The 26,711-nt window shown below is 39.2% G+C and overlaps 1 protein-coding gene across 1 annotated transcript in view; it reads right to left on the bottom strand.

Moving 5' to 3' along the window:
* MAN1A1 (mannosidase alpha class 1A member 1) overlaps positions 1–26,711 on the bottom strand; it is a 148,729-nt gene that overhangs the window by 80,210 nt on the left and 41,808 nt on the right. The window contains exons 2-4 of the mRNA XM_081094754.1: positions 22,906–23,002; positions 21,999–22,114; positions 12,621–12,701 (exon numbers count right to left, since the gene is read on the bottom strand). Of these exons, the coding sequence (XP_080950880.1) occupies positions 12,621–12,701; positions 21,999–22,114; positions 22,906–23,002 (294 nt within the window). The remainder of the gene's footprint in view (positions 1–12,620; positions 12,702–21,998; positions 22,115–22,905; positions 23,003–26,711) is intronic.

Below are 26,711 nucleotides of genomic sequence, written 5' to 3'. Positions count from 1 at the left end.
CAGGTTCAATTCCAGTCAAGGGCACATGCCTGGGTTGCAGGCTCGATCGTCAGTAGGGGGCATGCAGAAGGCAGTCGATCAATGATTCTCTCTCATCATTGATATTTCCATCTCTCTCTCCCTCTCCCTTCCTCTCTGAAATCAATAAAAATATATTAAAAAAGAAAAAAGAGAATTAAAAAAATACATATAGTATAAATCTACATCATAAAAAGTGAACAAGAAAGCTTGTAAATTAAATCTTTAGAGGACTTACGTTACGAGGCACCTGCTACACACTGAATATTTGTGTCCCTCCCCGTCTCATTCACATGTTAACTCCTAATCCTCAATGTGATGTATTTGGGGTCGGTCCTTTGAGGTGATTAGGTCATGAGGTGGAGCCCTCATTAAAAAGAGACCCCAGAGCACTCCCTCACCGCTCTGTCACATGGAGAAGACGGCTGTCTGTGAACTAGAGGTTGGGTTCTCACTAGACACTGAGTCTTCTGGCACATTGACCTTGGAGTGCTCAGACTCCAGAACACTGAGAAGTAAATGTTGGTTTTTCATAATCCATCCAGTCTATGGTATTCTGTTACAGCAGCCCAAATGGACTGAGATAGTACTTAATTCCTAAACTTTAAAAATTTTAATCAAGCATCTATTCTAATAAAAGCCTAGGTGGTCCTTGTGACCTTGTGCGTGACATCATCACAAGATGGCCACTGCAAGATGGCTGCCACAAGATGGCCACGTGCACATCAGAGGCGGGGCCCAGTGGCCGCTCTGCACAGTGAGGCCTGGGGGTCCCCCAGCTCCGCGTGGCATGAAGGAGGCTGGTCCTGGTGTCTCCATTGCCTTGCACAGAAGAGGCGGGTTGCGGCAGGGGAGGGAAGCTGTGGGCGATTGGGCTGGCAGGGGAGTGGTTAGGGGGTGATCAGGCTGCCCGCCGGAAGTGGTTAGGGGCAATCACGCAGGTGAGCAGTTAGGAGGCAGCAATCCCAGATTGTGAGAGGGATGTCGGTGATTGGAGAGGGTGCAGGTTGGGCTGAGGGACACTCCCCCTCCCCCCCGTGCATGAATTTCGTGCACAAGGCCTCTAGGATATTTATAAATTAAATGAGCTATACTAGGTAGGATTTAATGTTTAAAGTGAATCCAAAACAAATTCATGTTTCATCTCACCATGATCAAACTTATTACATTTATTTACATAAGTTTCATCTAGTTGTAGTTTAAAAGAAACAGCTCTGCACAGGTATATTAGTTACATTAAATCCAACTAATTAGCTAATATGCATTTTGTTTACATTTCTAATGCCAACTCTCATCATCTGAACTAATTTTTCTTAATGCACTAGAGTTGTGAAAGTGTGCCCAACAATCTTATATTTAAATTTCATGAAGCATAACGCTTTCTCTTTTTTAAGCAGCAACCTTTGTTGAATACATATTTTCATACAGATTGGTAATATTATATAAACAATGTTTATATCTTAGCAAATTAAAAATAGGTTCACTGACACTTAGTATTTTTTTAAAGACCAACTTTTACATTATATTTTTCCAATTAAAATGTATTTCATAATCAGCCATGCTGATAGATTCTGATAAAATCCCTCTTTATGCTATTCTGAATTATGAAATCACTCACTCAAAACTTCCTCATTTTTTAAATGTCTTATTCATACACCCCATTATATAGGGTGTATGAACCACCTTCTAGTCACCTGCTAAAACAACTGTTCCTACTCCTATTCTACTTCAACTGGGCTCCAGGCAATTTAGTGCATTTTCTCTCTAATCATCACTCAACTGCTTTTTTGTTCATACTATCATTTTGTTCATATACTCATTTTGGACTTCATGGTCTATAATTTCAATAAAAAGTTCGCTAACGGCTAATCCACGCATTTCTTTGTCACACCTGGCTAGCAAAAAAACCATTAAAACCAACCAAACACCTTTCATATGCTTGTATTTGAGCTGCTGAGCTCCTAGAGAGAGGAATACCATATACCTGGAAGGACTGATGTCACCAACCTAGACACTGTCCAGGAACCCTAGCGTGTTTCTCTAGCCAACCCTCTCTCTCTGGAATGACAATTTTAAATTCTGCACACTCATCTCCAAAGTTTGTTTTCTCCCTGAGTCTCAGCAGACAGACGTCCTATCTTTTCTTTCTTTATGTGGTTAATGGGCCATGAGATGGTAACTGTCTCATATTTCTGACACCCAATCTAATTAGTTGCTGACATGCCATCCCCATCTTATCTCCATTCTCTCGGACTGCAATGGGAGCAGGACCTCGCAGTCCCTAATGCCCTCTGTCCTCTGAATCCCACCCTCCCCATCTTCTTACAGACCTTCTCCTCTTCAGTCATGCACAACTTGGACTCTGCTGCTACTCTACCGCCAGCATTCTCCGTGAAGTCGTCTGTGACCGCCATCCTGCTACATCCCAGAGACACGTTTCAGACCTGATACAACTTGCCCTGCAGCAGCCTTGGACCCAAGTGAGTACTTCCTCATTTTTCAAAATACCATTTTCCCTTGTCTTCTATGACAATCACATTCTACTGGTTTTCCTCCTATTTCTGGGACCACCACTTCTAATCTCCTTTTCTAGCACTTTCATCTCATGAATGTTTAAACGTTAAATCCTCTTTGCTCAGTCTACTGGGCAACTTTATTCCCTTCAATTATCATTTAGCTGTTGAGGACTCCTGAATTCACTTGGTATATTGAGCTACTTGGTATATTGAGCCAGAATGCCCACATTTAAAGCCCAGCTCTGAATTCCCATGCCTTTGGCTTAACTCTCTGTGCTGCTTCTTCCTCTATAAAATGAGGATAAAACAGTATCTACTCCTACTTTATTTTTTAATTTTTTTTCCTTTTTTTTTGTTAATCCTTACCTGAGAATATTTTCCATTGATATTTCTTTCTTTCTTTCTTTTTTTTTTTTTTAAGAGAGACTGGAAGGGAGTGGGGGAGACACAGAGAGAGAAACATCAATGTGAGAGAGGCATGTTGATCGGTTGCCTCCTGCACACATCCCTGACCGGGCTGAGGGATAGAACTTGCAACTGAGGTATATGCCCTTGACCAGAATCAAACCTGCGATCCTTCAGTCTACAGGACTATGCTCTATCCACTGAGCCAAACCAGCTAGGGCTCTACTCCTACTTTACAGGGCTGTGTTGAAATCTAATGAATTAATGTATTTGTTCATTATTTCTGTAGCACCAGTGCAGTGCCTTGAAGCATCTGCTGATTCACTAAATCAATGTACTTATCAGATGGTAAATTATCACAATTCTGAGGAATTTTCTGCTAGCCCTATTAAATTTGAAATTCCTTGTTACGGGTACCTCATGGTGCCCTTCTAAAGGACATCACAATTTGAAAGAACAAGAATTACATAGGAAAATTCCTGGAAAAATACAACTTCTGTTTAAAATACACACAAATTCTAGTATTATAAGTCCACATCAATATGATTCAGACAATAGAAACGATATGAAGTATTGGTTTTAGTAGACATTGTGAATTATGAAATGCTTTAATATTACTCTAACTACAAGCATATTACCTCATCTCTTTCATCAGGCTTTTCTAAAATGAGAAGTGCCTGGCCTAGGGAACACTTACATAAAAGGAGAAAGTGGCCCTAACCGGTTTGGCTCAGTGGATAGAGCGTTGGCCTGCAGACTGAAGGGTCCCAGGTTCGACTCCGGTCAAGGGCATGTACCTTGGTTGCGGGCACATCCCCAGTAGGGGGTGTGCGGGAGGCAGCTGATCGATGTTTCTCTCTCATCGATGTTTCTAACTCTCTATCTCTCTCCCTTCCTCTCTGTAAAACATCAATAAAACATATTTTTTTTTAAAAAAAGGAGAAAGTGGTTGAAGGAAAAGCACCTGGTCCTCAATGTCCGGTCAACATAGGAGCTGCTGCCAAAGAGCAATGATTAGCCCCACACCAGACAGCTGCAGTGCTGTGACAGGCACCCCTTTTTTATAGGGTCGTTTATGTCTGTTTTTCAACTTTTTACTGTTTGACATTTGGAAAGTTAGGGGAGAAGCCTAGAGTAGAAGATATTTCTTGGAGAAGCAGAAGTTTGTAGACAAGTGCTGGAGCAGCAGCTTTTTACTTGAGAAGTTAGTAAAGATGTGTATTCCTATCTCAAAGCAAGACTCTCCACTTATTCCCTTGCTTGCAAAGGCTGGAAGTTTTTTTCCTAGTTGTTGCAGACTGATTCCAGTTTGGGGACCCTTGAAGAAGTCCTTCTGCTCTCACAAATTCCTATCTTCTGCTACTCCCTGGTAGTTGAAAAGGCTATCTTGTTTAAGTGGCCACTCGGTGGCAGTCATTAACACTGTTCACTAAATTGTCTTTCCTGGGCATATGGTGCTAATGCTGCATCCACTTCCCCAGTTAAAGTGGCCATGTGACTTGCTCTGGCCAATGAGATGCGAGCTTTCAGATAGCTGCAATAAAAGCCAGTGTGCGATTTTCCAGGTTCTCTTTTGCCACTTCCCTTCCCCTAACCCTCTACGTCCTGCCTTGGCAAAATGACCCAGATGGCAGCTTGTCCATCAGTCTGGGCTCTGGTGGGAGGATGATGAGAAACAGAGCCGTGAGCTAACCATATAGTGGGGAGAGCAGAACAAGTAGTGTGCAGAGCATAGTCTTACACGACTGAGATTTTGAAGTTGTTACTTCATCATAACTTAGATCTATTCTTATTGATGTGAATTTGTAGTCTGCTTAACTAAACAGGTTACAAATATCTGATTAAGAAACAGGTTATTTTTTTTTTTTTACTTTCTCTTTCCTTTATGTCTACCATGTTGATCAATCGGATAAGCTAGGCCAGCTTCTGCCATTTATCCATTACTAGTAGCATAAATAAGTTTGGGAGCTGGAATTATTAGCAAACTGTAGAAAAGCTTTCATGAATTGCTGAGGTAAAGTTCTTATAGCTGGTAAAATTTTTGTTCTTTTTAAGACAATTAAAATACAGAATATTTACAACAGAGAGAGACACATCTAACAAAACTGAGTTAAGGAGTAGGTATGATTTCTATGATTCACTCTGGGACAAAAAATGTTAATTTCTATTTCAATGTATATTATTTTAGAATCATTTCCATAGGCTCTAGATCCCTTTTAAAGCACAAATAAACTTCAAATCATAATAAAATATTCAATATGCGACAGTTGTAACTCATGAAAACATGGTAATGTAATTACACGTATAAGCTAAATTACTGTTCTCTACTATCATGTTTTACTAAAGTAAACCTTTTAAATGAAAATATTAGGTATTATTTATATCATATTCTTTCTTTCATTAAAATTCAATAATGAATGCTAAATAGTAAGGTAATAAAGTCTACATAAGGATCAAAACCTTTAAAAAACTATAAGGATAAACAGATTAGTACACAATAACATAAGGAAACAATCAATAATTACCACTTTACAGATATGATTAACATTGTTCCTTTCCAGAAAATGACATAAATATGCCAACAAATAAAGTTTCAGCTGTATAGCTTCCACAAATTAAAGCAAACATATGCCCCCTCACACTTACCTTTCCTAATTTCTTCTTAGGTTTAAAACTTCAGAAAATCTTCTAGCTAAATGTCAATTCTACTTAAAGGATCCACAATAAATGACCTAGCATATTTAGTAATGGTTGGGATTTAGATATGCTCTCTAGTTCACTGGTTTTCAAAACCCTTCCTCTTTAGAGAACCAGCATGTACAGAACAGATAAACAGGAAGCTGTTCTACGGGGCTGGGAGAAATGGGGGAGGGGGGTATAGGAGCTTATATGGGAGGTTCGAGATTGGGCATATTTTCAGTCCTCTTATTACATTCTTTCCCTCCCAACAATCTACCTCAAGCCTTTGGGGCCAGTTGCTTCTTTATGTTATCAATGTACAGATTTCACTTTAAAAATGATTGGAAGGATTTCTTTATTGGATTTCACAGAAAACCTAATAGAGGGTAGTCAACAAACACTAAATACTTTTCTAGGGCTAGGCACACAGTGCTAAGCAAAGGAATATAATAACAGCAGAAATTTAATCCTTATTTTCCAGTTGTACAAATTCTACTGGGAAAATGGGGGATGGGGGTAAGGGCATAGAAGAGTCACAGATCCATAAACAACGAAGTGTAATAGCAGCATAAGCAGAGAGTGCAGGGAAGTGCCGGACCCCTCCAGGTAGAGGGAGTGGGAGGTGGCTTGAGCAGTGCAATCAGGGAGGGCTTCATAGAGGGGCAATATCTAGGTTGGGGGGAGGTGGAAGGAACAAGGTGTAGGCAGAGGCAAAGCACACCTATGTGCCTAGGGTATTTGGGGGCAGGGGGAGGGCAGCCCATTGTAGTTAGAGAGGAAAGTGCCTGAGGGGAGTAATGAGGGAAACAGTAGGCTGAGGTCAGATTTATAAAGGCTTTGTAGGCCAAATCGAAATGTCAACTTTTAAGGCCTAAGGACCAGGCAGGGGAGGTTTAGAGAAGGGCTGTGTGACAGGAGATCTCGTCTTCATTTAGGATTGAAGTGGAGAACTGGCTGAAGAAGTCAGATGCTGAAACTATGAAGGCCAGTTCAGACGGACATCTCGAAGTCTGTTTTCCACCTGCTTATCGTCCTGCCAGACCCAAAATGACACGGACAACCCAAATCACAAATCTTTTCTTCTTACAGGTTGGTTCAAGTTTCCCAGTTTGGGTTTATGAGCGTCCCTTTGGGTTTATCTCCTCGCTAAAGGCTACGCTCCACAGGGCAGGGGTTTGAGGAGCTTTTATTTTCAGGTATAGCTCAAGGCAAAGAATAGCGGCCAGCATGCGGTGGGAGTGAAATCAACATCTAGTGAAGAGATACATGAATTCTCCCAGGTTGTGCCTGTTTTTTGTGTGCCTCACGGCCCTTTCCGGCCATCACCATTTCAACACTGCTCTTTGCTCAAGCCGTTGGGCTGCAAACCCAGACCAGTGAGTTTTCCTGCTGAGAGCGCCACTCAAACGTGCCCTTGTGCCCTTTGCGAATGCCTCCATTGCTCAACAGATGGATAATGTGGTTCTTCCGTTACCAAGTCCCTTCCCAGAAAATTATTCTCAGGAAGAATGTTCACGAGGAGGGAAAAAAATGCATTGTAAGCCCAGCCATTTTCTCATTTTACAATCTACTTAGGTCCTGATGTTTATTATGTCCCTTTTTTCTAATTAATAAAATATAGGCTTCATTATTTATACAGTAATTTTTTCATAATGTAGATATTTAGAACTATGTATTTAGAACAAAGTACAACTTTGTCTGCTTTCCACATAATTTATTTATTTATTTTTTTTAAAAAAATATATTTTATTGATTTTTCACAGAGAGGAAGGGAGAGAGATAGAGAGAGTTAGAAACATCGATGAGAGAGAAACATCGATCAGCTGCCTCTTGCACATCCCCCACCGGGGATGTGCCCGCAACCCAGGTACATGCCCTTGACCGGAATCGAACCCGGGACCTCTCAGTCCGCAGGCTGATGCTCTATCCACTGAGCCAAACCGGTTTCGGCAGCTTTCCACATAATTTAAAGCGATGCTTATACACGGGTTGCTTGTTAGGTAGTCTATTTTAATGTTGTATGGGGGTGGACAAAAGGAGGCTTACAATTGTAGGTGAAACACAGAGTTAATAACGCTCTTGTAATAATCATCACTTACTTTTCCTCACCCCTGTATATTTGTTCCCCTTTTTTGGCTCCCAAACATTTATTCTCTTCACACTTCTTATAGGGCATCAATTTGCTGTTCAGGAATTACTCATACTTCCTTATCCCTAGTCTTCACAGGATCCTGAAATCGAATTCTCCGGAAGACTGCTTCTATCACCCCCTCCGTTTCATTCCCCGAGGTCTCCAAGGAACCACATGTAACGGAAACTGCCAATTGACCTCTTCCTCCCGGGACTTTGTTTTTTGACAAGAGTATAAAAAACAGTGCATGTTTATTAACTCCAGGATGTCAAGCCAGAGAGATGCTCTATGGTAACTTGAGACTATTAGTTCCAATCTGTCCTTTCAGCCTTCTCTCTGATTCTGTGGTGTCATTACGTCCCATCAAATTCACTCTCTGCGCCACATAGCCATTGGTTTCTGTTGTGATACAGATAATAATATGCAGGATATTCCTACACACTATTTTCTACATGTATCATCTTCTATTACAATGTCTTGTTTTGCATTTGCCAATTTTCAATATCATTTTTGCTTCGGTTGCTCTTTTTATTTTTAATATATTTTTATTGGTTTCAGAGAGAAAGGGAGAGGGAGAGAGAGAGAGAAACAGCAATGATGAGAGAGAATCATTGATCAGCTGCCTCCTGCACGCCCCACACTGGGGATCAAGCCTGCAACTTGGGCCTGTGCCCTGACCGGGAATGGAACTGTGCCTCTTGGTTCATAGGTCGACACAACCACTTGAGCTACACTGGCCGGGCTGCTGCGGTTACTCTTATTCTCTAATGCTGCTTTCCAAAATTTGTTCTGGGAAGTAATATTTGTAACTCAGTGTTAGAAAACGTTACATAAAAAAAGGAGGGGGGATTATAGTTAAATAACTGTGGAAAACACAAAGATTAATATATCTTAATTCATTTGTTTTTCTGTACATTGTGAATTTCTAAGGAAGATTACAGGATGTAGCTTTTTCTGACTTATTTTTAGTATGTACGCAGGCAGGTTTATCCTCCCATATCTAAAAAAATCAGTGGTATGTAGAACATATTTTGGATAATGATATTCCAGATGCTGCTATTTACTGTCTCCAAGGAGGACTTACAATTCCCTTGAGCTCATAATAAAGCAATGCTATTTATTTTACTTATCTTTAAGACTGATCATTCCTGTTTAGTATTCATCTGATCTCCATCCTGTCTGTTTGTAGTGCTTCTGTTGTTTGCATTTCTTATATAGACTTTGAAAATCTTGTGGCTTGAATTTTTTCCCAGTAGTATTACAAGATATTTTAACTGAGCTAGGGTGTTTAAAGTTTCTGCATATGTCCTTGAAATAAAAGTTTATTACAGGTACTTAATGTTTCTATTGTTCTTTTGTAAAAAATATATTTTATTGATTTTAGAGAGGAAGGGAGAGGGAGAGAGAGAAACATCAATGACGAGAGAGAATCACTGATTGGTTGCCTCCTGCACGCCCCGCACTGGGGATCGAGCCTGCAAACCAGGCATGTGCCCTTGGCTGGAATTGAACCTGGGACCCTTCAGTCCACAGGCCGACACTCTATCCATTGAGCCAAACCAGCTAGGGCTCTCTTGTTCTTTTGATAGGTTTAGAGTTTCATTGCATTCCTGACTATTGTTCAGTGTTTCTAATTGTGAGCACATAACACAAATCAGTGGTACTTCCTCTTCTATTTTTGCAATATAAATTCAGGAATTTTGAGTTTATAACAATGGGGGCCTTTGTACTTCTGATGATGATTTATAACATGCTCTCAAAAGACTCCTGAGCCTCAGTGATGAAATCAGAATGTTAAATTATGGTAATTTAGTAGCTCCTCTATGAGATAATTTAGGAAGATAAATTTTCTGAGATTATCTTAGCAAATACCTTGATCTACATAAAAGTATGTGGTATAGAACTTTATAAACAATCTTAGATCAGCTTATTTATAATTTGGGCATGCTGGTATTCTTTTTATTAAATGAATGCTCAAGACCAGCCAGCGTGGCTCAATGGTTGAGTGTCAACCCATGAACTAGGAGGTTACGGTTTGATTCCTGGTCAAGGCGCATGCCTGGGTTGTGGACTCGATTCCCAGTGTGGAGTGTGCAGAAGGCAGCCAATCAATGTTTTCTCTCATTAATGTTTCTACCTCTCTCCCCCTTTTTCTCTCTGAAATAAATAAAAACATATTTTAAAAAATGAATGCTCAATATATGCAGACATATACCTCTTCAAGCATAGGCTTGGGGTAAAATAATTTTTCATAATCACATTCCTGATAGACACTTTTCCTGAGTGCATTGGTCAGTGAGAGGCAATTGTCAGTGAGGAAGAAGCAGGAAGTGATGTTGAAAGGGTCCAGAACTAGACACTTTTCACTGGGCAATCCCACTTTAGAAAATAAAAATTTATTGACAGATTATAGCTACACTATTCAAAATTCAATAATACTGAAAAACCCAACTGTCCAATGTTTTTGGAATAGTTAGGCAAAACTATGCTAAGAAGATAAATTCTTATTAACTAAAATTAAAATGGCCCTAGCTGGTTTTGCTCAGTGGATAGAGCATCTGCCTGGGGGCTAAAGGGTCCCAGGTTTGATTCCGATCAAGGGCACATGCCTGGGTTGCGGGCTTGGTGGAGCTGATCAATGATTCTCTCTCATCACTGATGTTTCTATCTCTCTTTCTCTCCTCCTTCCTCTCTGAAATCAATAAAAATTTAAAAATAAATTTAAAATGTATGCCATAGAAATGAAAAATTATGTAAGAAAGAAAATACCTTGCATAACTTGTTATAAAATAAAATACAGAAAATCTAGATCTTATAAAAAACAATGTTTGCACAGGAATAAGGACAAAACAAGTACACTAAACAAGTAATTTTCAATGGATGTATTCTTTGTAGTTCTTTGTTTACTAAGCTTAGCTAACTATAGAATTTTAAAAAATACCTTCTAAGGTCATAGGCAAATGACTTTATAAGCAAACTATAGCATCTGTGGGTATTACATTTATATAAGTATGTAAATACTTATAGGTCTATAATATGCACATATATAGAAATAAATGTGTATAAAATTAAAACATTGTTACGAGTGAAAAAGTATCCTAACTAAACATGATGCATATTTAGAAGAAATACATTTATTTCTCTTTGTACACTTGACTCTCCTATTTGAGCTCAGATATATTTCAGCTCACCTCCACATAAATGATGAAGAAAGTTAAGACCAAGGTCATCCTAAGTATGCCATGTGAAAAACAATGAGAACACCCACGCACTAGATACTCAAAGACAAGTATTTTAAAAGCAGAAATCTGTTAACTAAAATAACATCGGGTAATTTTAAGTATGACTTTTTAGAAGCATGGATTCCCTGGCTTAATGCTAAGAACAGTCTAAACCAGGGGTGGGCAAACTTTTTGACTCGAGGGCCACAATGGGTTCTTAAACTGGACCGGAGGGCCGGAACAAAAGCATGGATGGAGTGTTTGTGTGAACTAATATAAATTCAAAGTAAACATCATTACATAAAAGGGTACGGTCTTTTTTTTTTTTTTTTTTAGTTTTATTCATTTCAACCGGGCTGGATCCGGCCTGTGGGCCGTAGTTTGCCCACGGCTGGTCTAAACCAAGCTGGACAAGTAAAATTATTTGCGACTGGCAAAAGAGAAGAGGCATAGCGTACCAGAGGGTCTCTTTACCCTGGCTGAAAAGGTGACAAAGTCCGTAATGAAGAATATGCCTTAACATGTAAGCAGGACAAAAGAGAGAGAACTCATGGACATGGACAACAGTGTGGTGATGGCTGGGGTGCAGCAGGTGGAGGTGGAAGAGGACATAGAGGGGATAAATGATGATGGAAAAAATAAAGGATGCAAAAAGGACAGATATAGGGAAATACAGAAGCCATCTATATAACTTTGAAAAGCTCTATGGTGGAGTAAAATCTAAAGAAAGAGAAAATGTTAAGATTGTGCGGGCTGTTTTATTATGGCTAAGAACCTGAGAGACAGGACAATGTCAAAGCAGTTTTTCTTGTTATACATTTATTGCTCTGCTTAATCTGTTTGAAGGAGCATAAAAATACATGAAATACTGCCCCAGGTGAGAGCCACTCTTCCTCCAGCTAGAATGCTGAGGCCAACACAAATCTGACTGACACGCTATTGAAATACAAGACTACTTTTCCTTGACCTGAGCTCTTAACAGTCAACATCACAGGCGAGGTCCAAGTCCAAAACCTTTCAAGAAAATCTGTGTTCTTTATCAGAATGATATAAAAAATCCTTTTTTAATCAACCAACAAAATGCAGCTAAATAAAAAACTCCTGCTTTGCACTGAGCTGCAGACAGTGAATTCACTCACCCAGGAAGAGCTGCAAAGCACTTCGCACAGGGCCACTGGCCTGCAGGACCCTCAATGGAAAGCTGAGCATCTCACTCGCCCCCTCAATTTCTTAAATACTGTAATTTTTATATCTTACTTGCCAAGCTTTCTTCATTTTAAAAAGTTTTTATTGAGCTAACATTATAAGTGTTAAAATAACTTTTAAAGAAAAAAATTCACCCACAAGCCTGCCACTGCACTAAACCTCTTTATTTTGTCCACAAACACATACAATTTGTAGTGATAATCACACTATATGTAACATAATGGAGCCGGGCTATTTAAAGGCATTGTGTACCATTTCCTGACAACATGTTCTGCCAAACTAATGAGTACATATTATGTAAAATTCAGTGTATGCTAGAAGTCCATAAAAATAAGAATATTCAGTACATTCCCCCTAAATATATACTCCCCAAAGCATATTTTGTCCTAAAAATGTAACTTTAAGACACTTTGTAATTCCCATCTGTGTGCCACTTTTCCTTACCTCTTCTCCAGACAGATAGTAGGCTGAGAGTAGTCCACCAACAAAGCGTATATTAACTTCAAAAACAGAAACTTCAGCATTCTGTAGAAACAAAAAAAGGAGGTACATACATAAACAACAGCATACAATTGAGAAAAATATTGTGAGAAATGCACTAAATCTTTAAATTTTATTCAAATCATATATGCTTGCCCAGAGAGATCTATATATATAAAAGCCTAAGCGACCGTTATGACCCATCGACCAGTCACTATGACACACACTGACCACCAGGGGGCAGACGCTCAACGCAGGAGCTGCCCCCTGGTGGTCAGTGGGCTCCCACAGCCAACCTCCCGTGGCCCCTCCCCCTGGCGGGCCAACCTCCTGTGGCCTCCCTCCAACCCAGCCAGCCAGCCAACCTCCTGGGGTCCCTCCCCTTAGCCAGCTGGCCCTCGACAGGCCTCGATCACCAGCCAGGCCGAGGGACCCCACCTGTACACAAATTTGTGCATTAGGACGTTAGTTTATATATAATAGGGGAAAATTCTCTTAAAATACATAGATAGAATAATTTTGACTCAAAATCTCAGTGATAAAAATACTAGAGGCCTGGTGCACGAAATTCGTGCACTTCGGGGGGGGGTGTCCTTCAGCCCAGCCTGCGCCCTTTCGCAGTCTGGGAGTCCTCAGGGGATGTCTGATTGCCTGCTACCATATCTGTGCTCGCCAGCCATGAGCCCGGCTTCTGGCTGAGCGGTGCTCCCCCTGTGGGAGCGCACTGACCACCACGGGGCAGCTCCTGCATTGAGTGTCTGTCCCCTGGTTTGGTTGATTTGCATATTAGTCTTTTATTATATAGGATTTATGATATATTATTTCCTCTCTCTATTCAACAGCATTTACAATGCTCAGTGTTCTCTATTTGTGCAGATGCACTAGGGCCAGGGCACTCTGTTGTTCTATTCTGTGTTCTCCTTTTATTCATTTGCTTTTTCTTCCTGCAAGGCCATTTGGACTCACACTTTGGCTGGCAATTCACCATTATTCTAGTAACCTTCTTGCATCATGTTAAAGTAGCACAGTGAGAATGCAAATCAGATTTTAAGCTGGGAGACCTGGGTCTGGTGCTGTTCCCAACTGTCTGCCTGCAGCCTGGAAGGGTCAGCCTCTGAGAAGAAATTCATCTTTGCATGAAGGAGATGATAATCATATATATGAGGCACGCTGCTGAAACTGCTCATTTATATCAATAATAGCTTGCTTTTATTATTATTATTTACACTATGCCAGATCCTGTGCTAATCTCTTTACATGGACTATGTCTTTTATGCCTTACACCAGCCCTCTGAAATAACTGTTATCCATTTTACAAATGGAGATACTGAGATTTATAATGGTTACTATGACTTTCTAAGGTCAGACAACTAATAAGCAGTTGAATCAGGATTTGAACTCGAGTACTAAATTCTTGGTCCAGGGCTCTGCTACCAATATCAGCTAACATGATAATGCACCAAGTCTCTATTAATAGTCATATCATTGTGGCATAACAGTCATTACTGCCAATACTTTCATTGTTTTATTATATCTGATTACTAAATGGATTTGTCTTACATCCTTTTACTAGATAATTTAATAAAATGAACCTACAATAGATTCACAGTACACTTTAAGCTTTAGTTAGCTTCTTTTTATATTCTCTTGGCCTACTCAGTAATTGTTCACTTCTGCCTAACATCAAACCATTTATAGATAATCATGGGGGAGAATAGTAAATTATAATATATGGAGTAAATATCTGGTAGATAAACTTAGTCAAAATCATCTGAGATCTTATTTCCTTTCACAAACAATTATTAACCAACTTCTATGTTCTAAGAACATGGCAATGAAGACTGACAGGTCCTCAAACTCATGGAGTCTACATTATAGTGGGAAGAAACAGTTCCAGAGGAATAAAGGAGATATATTTTCATTTAATTCACAAATGGTCTCTGAAAAGGTATAAGGATCTAACAATTAAAGCTAAGTAACTGTTTAAGTTAAAAAACTTTTCCCAAAAAATTTCCTACAAAAAGATTATGAAAACTCCCTAAGGAGGAAGAATTACTGGGCCAGAGTTAAGCAAAAATATCATAAAACAATCTGTGATGAGTTGTTTAGTTGTATTTCATAATTTGTAACATATGTCTAATATAATTTGATTAAAAGCACCCTGTATAGGTGCAATTTATCCGTGAGGTGTATGACTTTGAATGAGTTTATGTAAATATTCGTAAAAGTTTTAGTATTCCACAAAATTATTGATAAGAAAAAGGGAATCCATTAATTTGTTTTGGATCACACAGCTGTATTTTGTATGTCTAAGGGTCATAATGTCTAATAATAAAATCTAATGACTCGAAACCCTCAAATTGTATGACGCCCAATTTGTAATTGTGTTCTTCAATTTTGAACCTGAGAACAGTCCTCCATATTTCTGCCTATTGAAGCTTGTTAAGGTGATTTTTATATTCTTACTCTGGTTATTGATTAATTAGACATGTATTCTCTGTTCCTTCTATAAAAATTTTAGATAATTAGGGCCTTTATAGAGACATCTGATAAGAATGATTGCAAGGTAGAGGACTGAGCCATTTCAAACGTGACCAGAAATATATCTTAAACTATGTATCGATCACCTATTAGGTACAGTTGTTCAATTAGTTATTGGTCCAGCCATGTATTCTAGAACTCTATCCTGCTCTACATGTAAGATATCGAAGTAACCTTGCAAAGTGCCACGCTCAATCAAGGTCAGTAGGTTTGTCTTTTGGATTTCATGGATCTAACAGTCTAGTGAGCCTGTGCAAGAAGCAAATTTGGCTGCAAGTGAATCCATGCCCTTCCCAGTGATTGCTCTGTCCTTGTCTTTATAAATCTGGCTCAGGAAGGTCACATCACCATCAGTAGCACTCAACAGTCATCATATCTCTCTCCTTTTGAAAACCAGAATTACATTTGAATTCCCAACATATAATTTTTTTCTCCTTTCTTTTTTCTCAAAGTGAAATATAAATTATTTAGAAACCTTCATTTCCACTTTCTGGGCTACACTACATTTTAGGTCAGAAGACTGAAATTTTGACACTCTTTACAGATCTTCAGGTGAAAGAAGATAATGATTCGTCTACTGCAACAAATTGGTTGACCATATTGTTGAGCAGACTATAGAAATGCCTCAGAAAGACCTGGGACTGAAGACTGGCTTGGAAGCTAGCTGAAATGTGAGATCCCAGGCAAGGAACTTATTCTCTCTCAGTCTTGGTTTTCTCATTTGCACAAGGAACAATGCGCTCCTTACAAGGCACTATGAGTCTGTGAGTGTGAGGCGCTGTGCACAATACCTGGCACAGGTCAAGCACTCAACAGTGAGCTGCTGCCATTATGACCGTACAGCAGCTCAGCCTAAATGATCTTCCACAGAGGTTGCTGAAAAATCGGAAACTCCAAAATCATAATATTCGAAATTGTAGAATGCAAACTGATACATCTCTGACCCTCAGGGGAGTCATATTTCTCAATGGCTAAAAAAAAAAAAACAACACCCCAAAAACCCTCTTTTGAAATATAGAATTCTGGCCAAACTTCCTTTTGAGCTTGATATAATTTCTATGACATGTGATTTCCAAAAGTAAATTTCTACAATCTGAAGGTTTTAGGCCATTTTTATAAGCTTCTAATTTCATTTTCCATTAAAATAATCTTATTACATTTAAATAAATATGTACCTCCTGTTAATACTCAGGCAGCATCTTTTAAGATGTTCTAAAATTTTTCCAGTGACTCGCCCTAATGACAGAAGAGGAACCGGGGCAGAGAGAGGACAGCATGCGAGAGGAGGGCAAACCCTACCAGCCGGTGACACTAAGATCTTGTGTGACTTATCCTAACAAGGAAGGTGAACTTCGCCATCTCCTTCATCCATGTCTGCTTTCCAGGAATCTGCCCTATGTATTCCAGGGCCTTTAGTACACATCGTATGTGAGTTTCAGCTTGAGATGCGGATCCTGTCTTCTGTTTAAATTGCTTGCACCTATTAGTTAATATCACAGCAGATGAGCAAGGGGAAGGCGGACATTTTTTTGGCTAAAGGCATCGTCACACACAAAATCGGGCTGGGAGTCACTGATCTTTCATTTTGACTTTCCTCTACCAACAGCCTTTGAACCAAAGAGCACACTTAACCAGATTCATATAGAAATTTAATAAAATAGATGGCATAACTTAAGTTTACATCTAAAAATAAGAGTTGAGTCTTACAAACCACAATAAAATGAGGCCTCAGTACTAATCTCTCCAATTGTCTGGGGTGTCTTAGATTGATCATTTCCACCTTTAGTGTTTATCCCTTTCCCTATTAGTTCTGTCCTTTGATTTACTCTCCATCTATGCAAAACTATTAAACCGAGAAAGCTTTCTAAAATGAAAAACAGAATTTAAGCTAGTAAATCATTTTGTGTACCTCCCTCCCCCAATCCTTAACATTATTCCGTATTTCTCTACTGGGAAAGGCTTTCTGCAAATCAACTGACCGTGAGCTCATGGGCATGAAGAACCTGGCCTGGGAGAGAGGGGAAGTGACCATTTCAAAACAAGTGCATGAAAGACCAACTTCCTCCTGCTAGACAAGGTAGCTTTTAAAACAACTCACAAATTCATTAAGTTGTGTTTTTTATAACCAATTTATTCACTAAAATTCTCTATAAAGCGCCCTGACCGGTTTGGCTCAGTGGATAGAGCGTTGGCCTGCGGACTGAAGGGTCCCGGGTTCGATTCCGGTCAGGGGCATGTACCTTGGTTGCGGGCACATCCCCAGTACAGGGTGTGCAGGGGGCAGCTGATCTATGGTTCTCTTTCATCGATGTTTCTAACTCTCTATCCCTCTCCCTTCCTCTCTGTAAAAAATCAATAAAATATATTAAAAAAAAATTCTCTATAAAGTGACCTACTTTAAGAGATCTCAGTAAATGATGTAACTGGTTTGACCATTACACTAACACATTTAACATTTAGGCTTGAGAACAATCCAGCCAGTTTCCTTTTGTTTGAGGAACTATAGAGGCAAAAGTTTCCCTATAGGACAGATATATTGCTGCTTTGCACTTTCAAGCCTTATAATTATCTAGAATCAAACTTGTACCAAAATTCTCCTTAGTTATTATCCTATGACTCCACACAGCTTGACATCCAATTGATTACATAAAATTGAAAAAGAACTTTTATTTTCAAAAATATGTTAATTCTACTTTTAGTGTTCAATACTAATTCTGAGAGACGTTTTTCAAAGGTAATTATCTCTCTCTCCCTTTTTAAAGGGGAATAATTCTCAGAGAGTACTCATTTGCTAGCTCTTCTTCCCAACTCCCTGTCAGCTTTCTACTCAATGAACTATAAGCCTGGGTTTCGCAGCCTGTTCCCATATGTAAGATGCAAGCAGGCTGCCCGACTACAAACCAATGCAATAACTACGTTTAATAACAACTGCTCGACTACCATCCAATATTAACTCTGTGCAATAATAACTGTCCCACTACAATCCAATGCAGCAACTGTGTTTAATAATGATTTTCCACTACTAACATGTATTATAACTGTGCTTTACCTTACTGAAAAACATGGTAGAAACAACATGAGACTTTTCAAAGCCACTAATTAAAGACAGGTAACTGCCTATAAGCCTTGCCTATGTTTAGGCTTAGTATTCACCTTTATTTATAAATGGTACTTCAAAGTATATGCTTAGTATACACCTTTATTTATAAATGGTACATCTGAGGATTAAGAATATGTATAAAACTCCCTTAACAGATTAGACTGCAATATTAAGCAGTGTAACTTAGTGAAACATATGTCCTAGCGGCTTTTAATTTCCTATTTAAGTAACACAAAAAACCCTTTAAAATGAACAGAATGTTAAGTTCACAAAGACAGACAAATTACCATCTTTTCGATGTTAATAGGTTGGTCTTACCGGGTAGGTCCAGAAGGGCCTCAAGTAGCAGTCCAATCCATCACTAATAGCGGTCAGAGAACTGCTCAATATCCTCTTAAAGCCAAAACCCAAACCATCCCTCTAGGCAAGCACTGATCAGCATTCAGATGGAAACCACTGAATAACTCCACTCAACAGGACAGTAAACTTAGTTATGTGCCCCCCTCCCCACTGGGATGTAATGCTGCTCTCAGACAGACGATCCATAGAGCAATACTGAGGCAAAACTCGCTTCTTTCAGGCTGTATGGCCTGGAGCTCTGGACCCAAGCCAAGTACTCAAGAGGCATCTGAGAAAATCCCAAATCACTTCTTGAGGTCAACTTACATTCTTTGGATAGCAAACCCTACAGCTTGTTTCCCTGTAAAGTAGGGTGGCATTCAGACTAGATAAGAGAACAGTTTGGAACTTTAAAAAATAAAATCACTTTTGCCACAAGTATCTCTGTTATCTAAAACATATGGTGTTCATTACAATCAAAAGTACAATCCAGGTGTGTGCCGAAGATCACTATCTCAGTGTGTTGCCAGTTAGCGTCTGGAGCAAGCTAATCATCTTTCCGTTGTCATTCTCAATACCTGGCCTCTCACGCAGTGATATTACTTTACCTCAATGCAGAACAAAGCTTCTTAAGGATCATTTTAATGTCGCTTTGGCCTTTTCTAAGAGTTGACATAAGACATTGTTATATGGAGAAAATGTCTAAGTAGTCTATAAAATTCATTACTGAAGATGATTTTCAATATTTCTCATGTGAGGATCTACGTAAGCAATACTTCTGGAGAGTGACCATATAGAACAGGAAGCTCAATACTGGATTTAGAAATGCCCCAATACGAAACTCTTGATCACTCGGCCTTATGTTAATAATCTTCCTGTAACAGGAGCCACCACCAATCCATTCTGGAGGTAGGTTAGGTAAAAAAACAAGTAGACCAACTGCACTTGAATTCCAGATCATTTCAACCATATTAAAAACTACAGCCACCCTTGCACCCTGACAGCTGGTCTTCCAGAGGAGTCTGTCAGGAAGTAGGACAACATAGCTTGGCTTCTCATTCATTTAATTAATATTAATGGAACACCTATGGAACAATGCACTTAATGAGCACTGTGCTACTACGATTGCACACCTAACCTTGGAGGACTCAAATTCTGTCAGTGTATGTATTTCTCAACACTTGGCATTTCCTCTCCAAGAGAAACAGGCTCACTGAGTTAGGCAGACCTTATTCAAACCACAGCTCTTGCTGCATGATTGGGGCAGATTAAGCAAGCACCTCTTCATCTACAAAAATAGGGAAAATGTCATTTCCCTGTACGGTTCTCACGAAGACTAAATGAGATAGCCAATGAATCACCTGGTATGTCTTCGAATTCTTAAAGAAGTAGTTGCAGCCATAAACGGTTTGGCTCAGTGGATAGAGCGTCGGCCTGCGGATTGAAAGGTCCCAGGTTCGATTCCGGTCAAGGGCATGCACCTGGGTTGCGGGCACATACCCAGTAGGGCGTGTGCAGGAGGCAGTTGATCGATGTTTCTCTCTCATCGATGTTTCTAACTCTCTATCTCTCTCCCTTCCTCTCTGTAAAAAATTAATAAAATACATTTAAAAAAAAAAAAAGAAGTAGTTGCAGATCTAAGCAGCCCCACAGACACCTGACCTGACTACAAAGCCTACTTGGAAAGCTCTTGCTCCTTCCAAGTCAAAGTTCTCAGGAAGCAGAAGTGTCCCCCATCCTTAATTCCGAACCTTTTCCCTTCGTGTACATGGGTTTTGTTAAGAATAATAGTAAATATACAAATTCTTAAAAAAATATTTAAAATATATATTGACTCAATTTTATAGTTGAGGCTATTCAGTCAACACATTTCGAAGCCTGATTTACAAGAAAGTGGGTGCCGCGCTGCTGGATACTGCTGAGAGTTTAGCTAAGCTGCTCCATGGAATGACTGCTCTGCAGCCATTTTGTGCCATCAAGTGACCTGTGGGTGCCTGACACTGAAATCAGCCTCTCTCAGCCCCTCACACAAGTGCATGGCCTAGATAACAGCCGTGGAGTTACAAGCAAATGCAAGTTCCTAATACGACTTCCCAGACAGCCCTTGTGATAAGATTCCCCAGCCTCCCAGGGCCTTCCCCTTGTGTACCCCTTAGAACTTATCAAAACCCCACTATTTTTGGTTTGAATGGAGCAATCTGGCTTTAGCTTGGGAACTCCTAGCCACTCTACCCAGCCTAATAAAGGCACGGGGCTCCTGTCTTTCAGTCTGTCTGTACTCGGCTTTGACAGTCCTATGTGGCTCCTGGGGGCAAGCCTAGAACATCGTCAGGATGTGTGAGTAATAAACTTCTCTATTTCAATTTCTCTTGTGGTCTTTTGTTAAACTGCAGTTCCCAATCTGGCACCCTATGCTCCCCTTAACAAATGTTAAACATAGGAAGTGCGAAAGTATGAGCGTTAGATCACACAGCTGTGTTGACTCACATCTGTGACGTGGTTAGTTGGCTGTGCGGTCTGGTGTATCCATCTACAAAAATAGGGAAAACGTCATTTCCCTGTACAGTTCTCACGAAGACTAAATGAGATAGCCTACGAATCACCTGGTTCGGATTTCTAATCTGTAAAGGTGTGAAAACAATTCCTAACTCACAGGGTAGATGTGGGACTTGAATACTTGGCACATGTAGGTCTCGATAAATATTAATTTCTATTTTCTTTTAAATTGCCCCCAAAATGAACAAAGATACATATTTGTGTAGTAAGGGAAGACAAGAATCCTATCTAATAAAGAGGGAATATGCTAATTGACCCTCACGCCACCACAAAGATGGCAGTGCCCACAGCCAATAAGGAGGGAATATGCTAATTGACTGCCACGCTCTCAAAGATGGCAGCAGGGGAGGACAGTTAGGGGTGACCAGGCTAGTGGGGGAGGGCAGTTGGGGGTGACCTGGCCGGCAGGGGAGGGCAGTTGGGGGTGATCGGGCCGGCAGGGGAGCAGTTAGGGGGTGATCAGACTGGCAGGCAGAAGCGGTTAGGGGCAATCAGGCAGGCAGGCAGGCAAGCGGTTGGGAGCCAACAGTCCAGGATTGTGAGAGGGATGTCCGACTGTCCGACTGCAGTCAGACATCCCCTGTGGCTTCCCAGATTGGAGAGGATGCAGGCTGAGCTGAGGGACACCGCCCCTTCTCCCCCCAATGCACAAATTTTGTTCACCAGGCCTCTAGTATAGTATGATACTACTTAGAAGTTGCATTATTTGTTTCTGCTAGGGTACAACACAATATCTTCCCAATGCCATAATTTATTCCTATTAACTGAGATTTAAGAACTGAATTGGCAACTTCTGTTTAACTTACCACATTAAAATCTAGATTTTCTTCAACCCATGATTTTGCCTCTTCAAATTCATCTTTCATTCCCATAATAAAAAGTGTGTCCAGGGCATCTACTATTGTTGCTCCTTTGATACTTCCTGAAAATATCAGAAAAATTTTTATTCAATCAATTAATTTTGACAGATACTTAAATGAAAATTGGCCAACCTTGGGAAGGGAGAGGGTAATACTGAATTTATTAATAAACAGTAATAATGAACACAGTCTAAAATTCTTTCAGTGAAGGAAAATTAAAAAAAAAACTGCACAGAAGTCAAACAATTATCACAGGCTATAGATGGATACACTAATCTTTAGTTTCTTCTGAGTTGTAGAAAATGAATCTCTTAGAAATTTCATTTGTGACTGCATTCTCTAGCGAGAAAAGAGTAGGCCTAAAAAACAGGGGCAATGCGTTCCTTTTAATGTGATTATATCAAAGTATACCTGTGTAAAACTGTTTAAATAGAATTAGCTCTAAAATTGTTTAGTGAGAGCTCTAAGAAACCAGTACTCTAAAATGGAATTTGACTCCCTCTGAAGCCCTGATTCTCCCCTTCCTCCCACCCGCCTACTTAGTAGGTAATGAAGCAGACCAAATGCTCCTTTGCTGGGTGACACCTCGGGATCTAGAAATCATGATGCTGCGCCCATACCATTAGATGAGAATCTCGGGAAGGTATTTTTTAAGGTATGCAGGTGGTTCTACTATGCACGGGTGCTCTGTCTGAAGGATGGTCTTTGCAGATAACTCCATCAGGTGTGCAAGTTTCCTAGCAACGTGGTCAGAAGGATCACACAAACATCTCCACCACCCACAAGTTCAGCCAATTAGGAGAAGTTACTGTCACTGAATTGTGACAAGTGACACAAAGTATATTCTACTCACCAAACAAACTGCTGGAATGGCCTTCTTTTGATACAGGTTTCAGTTCATTTAATCCCCAGGCATATTGTTTATAGTTATACCAAGCATGTTTCATCATCTGAGAAAAGAAATGAAAATGGGATTATAATTTGAGATGTTTTTGCTACAGAATAGATCATATGTTAAAGACCTAAAGGTTAAAATATTAAAACTCACTGCTTAGTTTAAAAGACGATTAATTAAAATTGTGACAATGATATGAATAAGCTAGAACACGCACATACATATATATATACATCACCCCTTTATGTTTACAAATGGAGATTTTTTTTGAATCATTTTATCCTACTTAAGATATACATCATTTTCAAAAGACCATTTCCAGCAAGAGAAATTTAGTTTATCCTTAAAAGGATAAACCATTCTTACATTTATCTATTTCATTCTCATGACAGATTAAATCTGAAAAGACTCTATATTTAAAATTCATACTTTTGTACAAGATTCTCTGTACTTTCAATATCAAGGTATAGTACAAACATCCAAGACAAATATTCAAGGTTATCATTTGAACACTTTGATTTATCGTGACCAAATCTATACAGAAGTATTTTTAAATATCTGCAAGGAAGGAAAAAATATAAAACTCGATGGTTATATCTTGATTTTGGAAAACTTGCTTATTTTAATATAACCAATCTTTAATAGTATACATATGTGTGTATACCTATGTAACAGAAGACTGACCCTGTGTATTCCCAACACAGACTCATTGTACCAGGAATGTTTTCAGGTCCAAACCTCTCTGTCACCATTAGTTGCATAAATCTTTTCTTTTGTTATTTTTAACAAAATTAACTTATCTATATATAATGAAAACCAAATTAATTTCTCCTGGCTGATAGACAAAGTTTTGATGTACTCTGCGAGACACTAACTCTAATAGAAAGTGAATAATTTTCAAGAGGAGGAATTGTTCTAAAAGCTTATCAAAATGGCTGTATAACTATTGTATAATAGTTTGATAAATTTTTTTAATGACTCAAAGAATTTATATGTAATTATGTTTACATACATTTTTTAAAAAGAGGGACTCCCCCTAACCCCCATATAGAACTTATTCATGTCACTATTCCCAATCTGTTAGCAACAATAATTACAATATGGACATACTCTGAAAATGTTATAATATGGCTCCATATTTAAAATTTCTTTAAAAAGCATCACAAAGTTATAAATACTATATAAGGGCTATTTATCACTAAATATCTTCAGTGAGATCAACTCAATTTTATGAATAAGAAAGTCTTCAGATGTCCCTGAAAATGATAATTAACATCTTTCTTTAACCAATATGTACATTATCTTCCTATCTCAGGATATTTGCTACTAATAATGGCTACCAGAATTTGTGATCCCTTTGTTCATTGCAGCATTATTTACAATAGCCAAGATATGAAAACAACCCAAGTGTCCATTGACAAATGATTGTATAAAAAAGGTGTGATGAATATATACAATGGAATAACATCCAGCCATAAAAGATTAAATACTGTCATTTGCAACAACATGGATGGAACTCTTGAGGGTATTAGGCCAACTGAAATAAGTACGACAGAAAAGGACAAAACCATGTGATTTTGTCTGGATGGTGTGGCCCAGTGGTTGACCCATGCACCCAAGAGGTCGCTGATTTGATTTCCCAGTCAGGGCACATGCTCAGGTTGTGGGCTTGATCCCCAGTGTGTGCCATGAAGGAGCCAGCTAATTGATGTTTCTCTCTCATCGATGTTTCTATCTCTCTCTCCTTCTTCCTTCCTTTCTCTCTAAGAAACAAAAATAAGCAAACAAAAAACATATGATTTCATTCATATGTGGGATATAAAACTAAAAGTACCAAATGAACAAACAAATCAAACAAACCCAAACACATACTAGTATACACAGACAACCGAATGGTGGTTAGCAGAGGGAATGGAGGTGGGGGAGTACATAGTGGGTAAAAGGGGTCTAGTGTACGGTGATGGAGGGAAACTAGACTTTGGGTGGTGAGCATGCAGGCATTGAATTGTAATGTTGTACACCTAAAATTTATATAATGTTATTAACCGATGTTACCCCAATAAATTTAATTTAAAAAATCTGTACTACCTGCTGGGAACTCTGCTAAATGCTCTACGTTCAATATTGTATCCAGTTCTCATCGTAACCCTGTGGAATGTGTGGTATTATGTTATTTGGTAGATGAAGAGACTGAGGCGTGCAAGTTAAATGTCAACAACTTTACTCGACGCCATGGCATTTCTTCACAGCGGAGGAGCCAGGGTCCATTCAGTTCGGCCTGACTCCAAAGACCAGGCTGTTACCCAACACAAGGCATCACCTTCCTTGAATGAGTCAGCACCAGGATCTTCCTTTGATTATCAGACTTCTCTTCCAGCAACTAATAAAATGCATATAAAGCAGTGTTTTTAAGATTTTCTCCTTATAAATTCATTTTATTGGGAAGTATAATAGATTTAAGGGTAAAATGACCTGACTTATAATCCCAATAACATCACTGCTTAGTCACATAATCAGGGATGAGTCACATTTTTTGTGAGACTCTTTTTACTAGGAAAACTGGGATCACGAACTCTCACAGGGTGTGTATGTAAGGATTATGTGAACATGGTCTGTGTGACTGCACCTAGCACACGGCTTGGCATATGGTGGGTAATCACGTTTACTGAATTTTAAACCTATGCTGAAACCAGTTAAACCACATCACAGAAATAGAAATCAATGAGCCTCTGGAAAGGCTAGGTATATGAAATCCACAAAAACACCTTGAGATTACATCCGAATTTGATTTGGTTCTCCTATTAAATGTGTAACACTTGGCAAACTTTCCATTCCTGCAAATTTCCAAAAATATTTTATAAATTCAAAAATTTTTGGAATACATGTGACCCAAGAACAGAAAAACCCATCATGATTTGTTTCAGCTCCGGTACTGAATGGAAGCTAGTGCCATATACTATTAATGATTCCAAGAGAGCATAAAGCTCTCCCATAGAAGACTGCTTCTCTGTCAAAAATGATCATTTATACAATGTGCTACTTGAGTTTCCTCTGTAGTATATATTAGCTTTTCTTAGCTTTTCCCCCAGGGAAAATTTGACACTAATTGCTTAGTTTCCTACAGTTCTAAAGCTCCTGTCACATGTTTCTCAAACTGGGTTCCTCATCCCATGGGATTCTATGAGTTAAAGTTAGAAACAAAAATGAAAACAAGGTGGTCAAATGCCCTGAATGGAGCATCAAGATCGGTTTCTTCAGGAATCTAATTACAGTGATTGGTGACCTGTGCAGATGGTTTACCGTGTTAAAGCTTGAGACGAGAGAGAGAGAGAGAGAGAGATTGAATTTACAAGTCATATATTTGTAAAAACAACTTTGTAACTCGGGTTTATGACTTGTACAAATATCTGAAAACATCAAACTGCTACTAGCTTTTATTGTACAGATTTAAGCTGCTAACCAGCTAAGGATTATGGGGATGCAGTCATTTAATCTCCCCAAACTCAGTGTGCTTGTGAGCTGACAGGACAAGAAGGTCACTTCTAAAATTCAACTACCAACTGAGGATAGGATGAATCCCCTCTCTTCACAGGCTCCTTCATTTTGTTTTATAGTCTTTCATCAATTTAATTAGGGTTATAAAACTTGACACCCCAAGTAGGATTCAAATAGGCCTACACTAGATGCTGATTGGGACTTCAAATGCAATACTGAAACCCTCATGAAAAAAGATAAATTGAAAAGAAGCCAATTTTTCCCCCTGA

The sequence above is a fragment of the Myotis nattereri genome, assembly GCF_964212035.1.
Source record: "Myotis nattereri genome assembly, chromosome: 6".
Taxonomy (NCBI): domain Eukaryota; kingdom Metazoa; phylum Chordata; class Mammalia; order Chiroptera; family Vespertilionidae; genus Myotis; species Myotis nattereri.
The sequence above is the reverse complement of the archived record's forward strand: the minus strand, read 5'-3'. Positions and strand labels throughout refer to the sequence as shown.